Genomic DNA, 10,196 nt, shown 5'->3' on the forward strand with positions numbered 1-10,196 from the left:
TTTGAGTAAGCTTCACCAGTTATGTTGGTAAACCACACAGCAAATAAAGGTAAAAGCGTGAAAGTAAATAGGAAGACGATATACGAGAAGTGAAAATTATATAAGAAGTTGCAATTCAAGTTTGCATGCATATAAAAACAATTACATAAGCAGCGTCATTACAGATAAAAGTTTTTACAAAGAAGAGGTGATGGAGGAAGGTAGCTAGTCTTCAGAGGGTACAATCTTCCCATCCACCACCTCGTTGCTGATCGACACCATGGAGAGGTCGAGCTCAGGGTATTGACATGCTACTTGCTCCAGAGCGGCGTCAAACCCGGCGGTGAGGACTTGGGCAGCGCTCTGCTCGAGCTCGTGTGTTTGCTTCTTCAGCTCTTCTGTTTCCTCACGAGCTCGGGCGAGTTCTTCAGCAGTTTTTTTGCCTTCGTTTCGAGCATGGGCCAGCTCTGCAGCGGTCTTTTTGGCCTCCTCGCGAGCTTCGGCGAGCTCGGCGAGAGCGTTGTCCCTTTCCTTCTCGACCTTCCCAAGGAGAATCTCCCGATCTGTCGATCTCTTCTCGAGGTTCTCCACCCTGGACGCTTCCGCCTTTTTTGCAGCCTCCAAATCTGCCACCTTGAGCCTATATGGGACCAGCTTGCTCTCCAAGTCGATCTTCTCTTGGAGTTGGTGGTGCAGTTTTTGGCGCAGATCGGAGGCTTCCTTGCGCGTGCTTCTTAGCTCCGCGTCCATTGCATCCTTCAGCCTCGAGTGCTCCAGCTCAGTCATCAGCAAGTTGCACGTGAGCTTCTCGGCCTCAACCCTTATCATCAGGTTTGACTCCTTGAGCGCGGAGTTCTCCTCTTGAAGCTTCTTGAGGGAGTCCTTCACAGCTCTTGATACAAGCAGGGGAAGATCTTCCGCCATAGTCTTCAGTTGGGTTGTGAAGGGCCTCAAGGTCTCTTCAAAGGAAGTTGGGAGGCTTGAGGTTGCTGCTGGAGGTGGTGGAGGAGTTTGGTGCTGACTTTCACCACCACCCTCTTGAGTTTCTAGGGCAAGGGGGGCTTGTAGGCGTGGTGGTGAGGTCGGGGATTATGTTATCAAAATGGGCGAGATTTGAGCGTCCTCATCGACCCCTAACGCGACCCCAGCAATAGATGTGGTTGGAGGAGGACCCTCTCCGACAGATACGAACGGTGTTGAGGCGCTCGGAGGATTCTCTACATAGTTAGGGCCGCTGCTTTCAACCACTGGGGGTGCGACGGCCAGGGGCGTTGCTTGGACTGGTTGTAGTGGAGCTGGAGGTGAGGGCGGTGTTGGTGTTAGGAGTGTAGGCAGTGTAGAGGTGGCCACCCTTTTCCTTTTAGCGACGAGGCCATCCTCGGTTTCTTCATCATCATCTTCTTCCTCTTGCACCACTTAAGGAGCCTTCCTCTTGGGACTCCTCAAAACCAGTTTTTTCCTTTCTGGGGCGGGTAGTACCCCAGAAGAAGTTGGACCTCGGGGAGGAGTTTTGCCTTGAGTAGCGGCGATCGCCACCACCGGGTTGGGCACAGCTTGGGAGCCCGCCGTGAGCTTGTGGGATCGGGCGATCGCCCTCAATTCCGCCAGTTTCCCTTTTCCCAACATGTTATCTGCACAAGGTAAAAAACAGATCAGCAACCAAGGCAGAAGCAAAACATGCAAGTGCATTCATACAGAGATGACACAAGTAGTACATGGATAAAAGATCAAGGTCAACACAGAATAATGGGATGCTAAAATAGAGTGGTGAAGACGCTAAGTTAGTGTTAACTCGAAGTGAGAGACTTGGTACTGGAGTAGGGGCTAACCTATGTGTATTACGAGTTGGCTCTCGAAGAACTCGTAGGGAATGATTAAGGCAGTGGGGAAGGTGATGTTGACGGCAGCCACGCTCTTCCAGAAGAGACAAAGGTCTTTGTCTAACTCCCCCATGTTATCAAGACTTCTTGGTCTCCTGAAGCTGTCCTTGGAGTCCTTGTTCCCCTTGTTTACCCTATACAAGGGGAAGCCGTCAAGCAGTGAGGGGTCTTGCTCATTCTGGCACACCTTCACGAACTTCCCTTTCCAGTCTTTATAAGATTGCTGGAAGATTGAGAAGATTGATCTCCCAGCAATCCCGTTCAAGCTGACCCAGAGGTGATCTCCGGGATTCTTTGCCTCAAACAGGAAGAGGAAGACGTCGACTGAGGCCGGCAACAACAAGTGCGCACAAAGAATTTGGAACGCCCTCACGAACGCCCAGCTGTTGGGATGATGCTGGGCAGGGGCGATGTTGAGCTCGGTCAGTAGCTCTCTCTCAAAACGAGTAAAAGGAAGCCTAAGCTTCACTTTCTTGAACAAGGTAGTGTAGATGAAACAGAACAACTCGTCGTTGTTCCCCTTATCATCCGCGCAGATCGGTTCACCCGGGAGGCAGGGCAGCACGGCCACTTTGCTATCATGCTCCTTGTGGAAGGAAAGGTCGGGTTGATCTCCTTTCCTCAATCGGTGCACGCCCAACTCAGTGTTTATCGAGGAGGTCTCTTTCAACAGAGTTGGGGTAGCCCAAGGGTAGAGCTTTTTATAGTCTTGTGGAGGAAGGGAGGCTCCTCCGGCGAGTGGTGGAGTTGCTTGGGTAGGGTTGGCATGAGAAGAAGCAGGCCTCTCAGCCTGTGCAGAGGGAGCACCAGAGGCTCGAGATGGGTTGCGTATCGATGGAGGATTTGTCCCAGGGACAACACTACTGGTTTTGGGTGGAGGGTTTCGCGATGAAGAAGGAGGGTTAGCGGTGGACTTCGTGTGAGCCATCGCAGGAACTGCAAAGGAAAGAGAAAGGGATGAAATGAAGCTAGCAGAGAATGACTCGATTGGGGACGAAGAAGATAGAACGAACGAACAAGGGTTCGCTGGGATGGACGTTATCAGGGACGAAACCTTAGGTTACGAGAAAAAAGAAAAACAGCCCACAGCGTATGCTTCAGACAGATAATGGATGATGCAAACCGGTTAAAATGCAACAAATACCAATAAGAGGAGAAAAAGGGTTACCTTTTTATGATCGGATGAGCGCTGAAGAAAGTTGAAGATTGAGAGAGACAAAGAGTTTCGGGGTTCGCAGAGAGAGCGTTTGGGATGCTCTAGGATGAAGAAAGATGATGGAACAGTGAATAGCGCGAAGGGTTTAAGGGTTTTCGAACGTTGTGGGAAGCGCAAACGGCAATTGAAAACGACCGTTGATGACGCCACGTGTCGTTTGTTTAAAGAAGGGGTTGGTGGAGCGTCAGAAAGGCAAAAGGTACGAACATACGGAGATCCGTACAAGCGCCACGTAGATCGACGATGATTTGACCTCTTAGTCTTTTCGCTGGTAAAGGCTCAGCTTAAGACTGGGGGGCTTGTGTACCGATCAGGTAATCGGAAGTGATGACGTGGCAGCAAGCGATAATATAGGCGTGTTGAATGGGACACCTGGCTGACAGAAGGGAAGTACATCGGGAAGTCTGTGTAGTCGCCAATCGTTGAGTTGGTGTTCTCCGGTCTCTAGCATGTATAATCGGCGGTCACCAGGCTTGCGTCATAGTCGCCGTATGTGAGTTTTAGGCGATCAAGTGGTTAGAGACCGCCTAAAGGGGCACATCGCCGAAAGGTCAGGAAAGCTTATTCAAGGTTTCCAAGGGGTACTAGTATGGGAAATGAGTGATATGCTTGTCACACCACAGTGAAGGATGAGGTTATCAGATAAACACTCCCTAGCCAGAGGTCGGGGCAAGGGAACAGTTTACCAGAACATGCACGATGTGCAGGTGAAGCAGATCGTGATAGCGGCAGGCGAGACCACAGAGAAGGTGTGCATGGTGACACCCCGTACTCGCCGCTTAAGGGGTCGCGCTCCAAGGAAGCTATGCACCAAGTTACTCCTTGCATGGGTAACTTAGTCGAATAGCTTGAAGAGTAGAGGTGACGCTCAAGTAGAAGGGGGCTCCAAATGGCAACACGTGTACAGCTGGATGCGAGCCACGTGTCCAGAGGTATAACCGTCAGGAGAGAGAAAGTGCTCAGGTATATAAGGAACTCTTAACAGACTTTGAGGTACGCTTTTTGAGAACACTTGAGTACGCTTTGAGAATACTCTCTAGTACACTGAGATTCACTGTGCACGGTTCCTTGAGTTTAGATTTTCTCTCTTAGTATTTGGTGATTCCGTCACTGACTTGAGCGTCGGAGCGCGATCGGCCGCAGCGGCGCCACTCTGTTTTCTGCAGGTTCTTGCGAGGAATTGAGACGTGAAGGACAGAGGCTAACGTGGTGCGAAGCTGATCGAGAAGGAGAAACCTTTGACGTGGCAAGACTCTTGCACTCAGGTCAACCGGCAGGATCATTCTCCATAAAAGATATTAAAGCAGATTTCGCGCAAAAAGTTCATATACAAGTTCTAATTCCTGTCCTATATCTGAATTATAGAGCATATTAAATTTCAATACATATAATATATATTATTAAATTTTAAGCATTATTTGGACATGATTTGTTTTGTGATGACATTTAGAAACACTGTTCAAGACTTTCTTTTTGTAAAGAATGACCATTCTTTCATGAATCTGTTTTACTTTATGGCTTTCGGAACAAGTTAATCTAAATTGTTCAAATTATCTTCTCGAAGTCAAAATCAATAATTCAAGTATGAGGGCCTTGCCGACATCTTCACACGGAATCTACACTGTACCACTGTATCCATATTAAATTGTTTTAGCTTAACTCGATAATTGCAGTTGTGGATATTTGTAAAACAATGATAAAAAAAGTTAACTGTAGTTCCTATACTTAACGATGTATTGTACAAAAATCTTTATCAACATTCTCACAATTTAGTATCAACATTCTTCTTCTTCTTCATCTTCCCATTCCTTCCCGTCGCTTCACACCTTCTCCACTTCTCTCACATTAAAACTTAATGATGAAAACTTTCTTGTTTGGCGCCAACAGATTCTTGCGCAGGTTGAAGGGCTTGATCTTCTCCATTTCTTGACTTATTCTTCTACACCGCCCAAACATCTCACCCCTGATTCAGGTTCTGTTAATCCTACCTATCTTATGCACAAACAGTAAGACCATCTCCTCGTTGCCTGGCTGCTTGCGTCTATGTCCACCTCCATGTTAACTCCGATGGTTGGTCTCTGCACTGCGCATCTTATCTGGGATAAACTCACTGTTTATTATGCTTCGCATACACGTGCCAAGGTTCATTGATGAAATCCTTTTGGTACCAAGTGTGCCTTGTATCGTTGTAGGGAGCCATCAACATTATACTTCTTTTTGAACACCCATTTGCACCCAACAACATTAGTAGTTGGAGGAAGAGTAGTCAGGGTCCAGGTATTGTTTTGCATAAGAGCGTCATATTCAGCTTTCATTGCGTGAAGCCAATGAGGTTGAGTCAGTGCTTGTTTGTACGTGGAGGGTTCAGGCAAATCAGCAGAGAGAGAGGACTGAAGAGCTTTGGGCTTGAAAATACCATCTTTAGCACGAGTAATCATCGAGTGAGCATTAAGACTAGAAGCAGCTGTTGGCATCAAAGAAGTAGTGGAGATCGAAGGTGAAGGTGCAGAAGACAACAGAGATGGAGACTCAGGAGAGATAGAGGAAGGTGATGTTGTAGGAGGAGCAAAAATAACTGTAAGAATAGGTGAAAAAGCTAGAGAATCAGTGTTGATATTGGCAGAACCTGTGAACAAACTACTAGGAATAGAATATGGAAAAGGGAGTTCATTAAAGAGCACATTGCGTGAAAAAATAAATTTACCAGATGGTGTTAAGCATATATAGCCTTTACGGTTAGAAGCATACCCAAGAAAGCATAAAGATGAACAAAAATCAAATTTATGTTGATTATATGGGCGAAGCAAAGGATAACAGGCACATCCAAAACTTTTAGAAGTATAATTAGGTTTTTGAGAAAAGAGCATTTCATACAGACTAAGATTATGTAAAACAGGAGTGGGTAAGATATTAATAGTGAAAACAACAGAAGAAAAAACTTCACCCCAGAAACGTAGAGGTAGACAGGCAGCAACAATAAGAGCTAAGCCGGTATCAACTATGTGACGATGTTTACGTTCAACCGAACCGTTCTGTTGATGGGTGTGAGGACATGTGAGTCTATGAGTGATACCATATGTGTTTAAGAGTTTGGTTAGCAATACAAATTCCATAACATTGTATGTTTGAAGAGTTTTTAAAGAAAAACCAGTTTGGTTTTCAGCAAGAGCTTTAAATTGTAGAAAAACAGAAGTAGCTTGAGATTTGTGTGAAATAAGATAAAGCCATTTGTATTTAGAAAAAAACATCAACAAATGCAACATAGTAAAGGGAACCATTAGTGGAGGAAACATGAGATGGGCCCAAAATATCAACAAACACAAGTTGTAAAGGAGCAGTATAAGTAGTATTAGACAAAAGAAAAGGTAGTTGATGAGCTTTGGCTCGTGCGCAAGAGTCACAAAAAAAAGCATCAGTATTACATGAAATATTGTTGGAACGCATAACAAGTTTCACTGTTCTAGATGAAGCATGGGCAAGGCGTTTATGTCAAATATCATAACTATGCACAGTAGAATTATAGGAAGTAGCATTAACAGAGGAACATAAAGGTTTGTGTAAAGTGGGAAACACGTAAAGACCCTCATGAATCCTTCCTTGAAGAATAATCTGTTTGGTAACCTGATTTTTAACATAGCAATGGTTAGGAAAAAAATTCAAAAAAGACACCATTATCACGTGCAAATTGAGAAACACTGAGAAGGTTCTTGTTAATAGTTGGTACATGAAGAAGATTATGAAGAGTAAAAAGATGATTAGAAGAAGAATTACGTAGAGAAGTAGAGCCAACACTATGAATAGACATACCTGAACCATTACCTAGCTGAACATTCTCAGAACCATTATAGATCTGTTTCTTGTTGAAAACAATAGGATCATTGGTGATATGATGAGTAGCTCCTGTATCTAGGTACCAAAGAGGATCACTCACTATGGAAGGAGTACCTAGAATAGATGGTTTAGGATAATGAAGAGGTTGCTGAAAAGAAGACATATTAGCAATTATGGGTGAAGAAGAAATATCTTCAGTTCGGGTCAAGCATGTTAAAGCTGTGTCGCCAAACTTGAAACATAGCTGACACTGAACCCGTGGTTGAAAATATAAAGAAGGAGCAACAAATCTCCAATAATTAGGATGAGGGGGACAAGAGTAATGTTGACGCTTTTGGTGAAACGGTGCACGAGAGGAAGAACGACCTCCTTGCAAAGAAGCCTTAAAAGACGACGAGGGTACCAAACCGGTGGAAGAGAAATGCACTTGAGCAGGAGATGAATCAAGAAATATGTGTTTATCAAAGCGATCTTCTTGAGCCATAAGCAAAGATTCAATATCTTGAGTCGTGTAAGGATCAAGCCATGAGGTGACAGACGTGACGAAACTGTCATATTCTTCAAGGAGACCATCAAGAATTGCATCTATATGGTCTTCGGCACATATTGGAGAGCCAATAGCAGTAAGAGAATCAACCACACGCTTAAGAGCAAGGAGATACGTGGAAACAATACGTTCATGTTTTTGAGTTTTAAGTTGAAGTTTCAGTTAACGAACCTTGGCACGTGTATGTGAAGCATAATAAACAGTGAGCTTATCCCAGATAAGATGCGCAGTGCAAAGACCAACAATCAGAGTTAACATGGAGGTGGACATAGACGCAAGCAGCCAGGCAACGAGGAGATGGTCTTACTGTTTGTGCATAAGATAGGTAGGATTAACAGAACCTGAATCAGGGGTGAGATGTTTGGGCGGTGTAGAAGAATAAGTCAAGAAATGGAGAAGATCAAGCCCTTCAACCTGCGCAAGAATCTGTTGGCGCCAAACAAGAAAGTTTTCATCATTAAGTTTTAATGTGAGAGAAGTGGAGAAGGTGTGAAGCGACGGGGAGGAATGGGAAAATGAAGAAGAAGAAGAAGAATAAGACATGGTTGAGACAGAGGAAGGAGACGTTGTCATGATGAAAAAAAAAATTCACTAGCTCTTGATACCATGTAAAGGTGATGAGAGATGAGAGAGAAAAAGGCAAGGTGCAGAGATAAAATGTAGAACAATATATTTCTTATTAATGAGTGCATGGATACATTGGTGTATTTATAGAATGAAAAGCCAGAGTGCTCTAGACTGAGGCAAAGAGAGTTACGTAGTTAGTTACGTAATGGGTTGATTAACATATCATGATAAGAGACCAATTTATTTATCTAAATAGAATTTTATATAAGCCGAATTTTTTTTATAAAATCTCTAAACTCAGTTTATTTCTAATATGGTTTGACTTGATTGGATGGTTAGAACATTTCATACCCTTTAACTCTGACTTATGACCTTTTATATTTGATGGTTTTTTATAAATAATTTTAAAACTTTTTGTTTACTTATTATTTTGAAGTGAAAATTTAGTTTTTAAGTTTCAAAATTGTTCCGGCCAGTTGACCTTGGACGTCTTTGTGCGCAACCTCACCCGTCAGCTAGGGACTCCTTCCCACTGGCTACCTGTGGATTCCTGCAAAGAAGGACAAAGGGCGCCCTAGCGGCCATTTGCACTCCGACGCTCAAGTCAGCTAGCAAGAAACACCAAAACTCTACACCTCCGTATCGGAGCACCGTGGCTAGCACTCTGAAGGTGGTTAAAAGAAACTGTGTCTAGTGTCTATTCTCTCCTCCTGACAAACAACCTCTCTCCCTAGTCCCTTGTGCGTAGCCTCAAGACTCGAGCAAGCAACCAGAGTGTGTTCTGGGAAAGTCTGCCAAAAGTTCCAACCCCGTTTCCAACATTCAAAGCGCTATTTAAACTACTCTAGCATTTAAAGCGTCTTAAAGCGCATTTAATTATAAAACGTTCAGCGCCTTTAAGACGTTTAAACCGCTTAGAGCATTTATAGTACCTTAAACGCTCGAAACGTAAACTTTATTAAATAACTTTAATTACCTTGTACCTGACAAATTGACGTTTCTATTCTGACTTGGCTGCTATTACACGTGGAGGGCCTCACAATACCGTGACCCCACTTGGGGGGGGGGGTCATGTGAGCCCTCCTACCTAGGAGTGCATCTGCGCAAGGGGTGACCTTTTGGGTGCCAACTCATGCCCCCAAACCTCTAGTCACTCACTTTGAGAGCGTGTCTACCTTCCTCTCATACCCTGCACCTGGCTGCCCCTGGGCGTGACCCTTCTCATGAGTCGTAACTATCCCAATGGCTTCTCTGGGGCGGCGTGGGCACTTCACGAGTCAGATTGCTCTCCACTGGCGCTATTACTCTGGCCTTGAAGCCACCTTTCTCTTTTCTTTAATGCTACCCCGGGTTATCGGGGTTTGAGGCCTTCCCACGGCGTCACTCCCTCCATGGTCTTTCCTACCCATGGGTATCGGGGAGCAACGCTGTGGTTGCCTTGCTTTTGTGACATTTTACCTGGGCGACGCCCTACCTTGGCGATGCCTACTCTAGGCGACGTCTCATCTTGGCGACGCTTCCTCTTGGTGACGCCCCGCCTTGGCGATGCTTGCACTGGGCGCCGCCTTACCTAGGTGACGCCTTATGTTGACTTTGACCTCGACGTTGACTTTGACCTTGACTTTATCAACGCCCGGGTACGAGACGGTACAAAAATTGTATCTTATAAAAAAAATTTATGAATTGTAGAAATAACACTGTTTGTTGTATATAAACATCAAGTTTTGTTATTAGCATTTCTAATGACAATAATATTAAAGCAAATTGTGATTAGAGAGAACAATATTTTTGTAGTTGTGTTGCCAAAGAATGTTGTGTTTTCTTGAGGTGTTCAAGATCAACATTCTTGGCGTGGTTTGCCAAAGGTAGTGTGTTTCTTGAGGGGTTCAAGGTCACTACTTTGGTGTGTGATGTGTGTAATCTGGTTTTGGTTGCATAGTGGATTACCCAGTGGTTTCTGGGGACTGGATGTAGCTCTTGGTGTAAAAGTGAACAAGTATAACTCTATTTGTGTGATTCTCTCTTTCCTTGACTGCTGATAAAAACAACCGATTGTTTTTCTGATATCATCTTAAAACAGTTTTAGGTATTTGTTTCCTTGATTCTTTTCTCTATAATTTAGCATTGATTTTCATTATACCTTTAAAGTTTGCAAAAATCCCTCTTAAACAATTCA

General features: G+C 44.3%; 2 protein-coding genes across 2 annotated transcripts; both read right to left on the minus strand.

Annotated features, from left to right (window-relative positions):
• Window positions 1-204: 204 nt before the first annotated feature.
• Window positions 205-903, minus strand: LOC137829112 (uncharacterized). Its single transcript, XM_068635906.1, has one exon. It carries the CDS (start codon window positions 901-903, stop codon window positions 205-207), a length of 699 nt encoding a protein of 232 aa, XP_068492007.1.
• Window positions 904-5,219: 4,316 nt separating this feature from the next.
• On the minus strand, window positions 5,220-7,723 carry LOC137829113 (uncharacterized). Its single transcript, XM_068635907.1, has 3 exons — window positions 7,625-7,723; window positions 6,883-7,549; window positions 5,220-5,701 (listed from the first exon to the last, which is right to left on the minus strand). Exons 1-3 carry the CDS (start codon window positions 7,721-7,723, stop codon window positions 5,220-5,222), a joined length of 1,248 nt encoding a protein of 415 aa, XP_068492008.1.
• Window positions 7,724-10,196: the final 2,473 nt, after the last annotated feature.

Source organism: Phaseolus vulgaris, chromosome 7 (assembly GCF_000499845.2).
Source record: "Phaseolus vulgaris cultivar G19833 chromosome 7, P. vulgaris v2.0, whole genome shotgun sequence".
In the NCBI taxonomy this organism is placed as follows: Eukaryota; Viridiplantae; Streptophyta; class Magnoliopsida; order Fabales; family Fabaceae; genus Phaseolus; species Phaseolus vulgaris.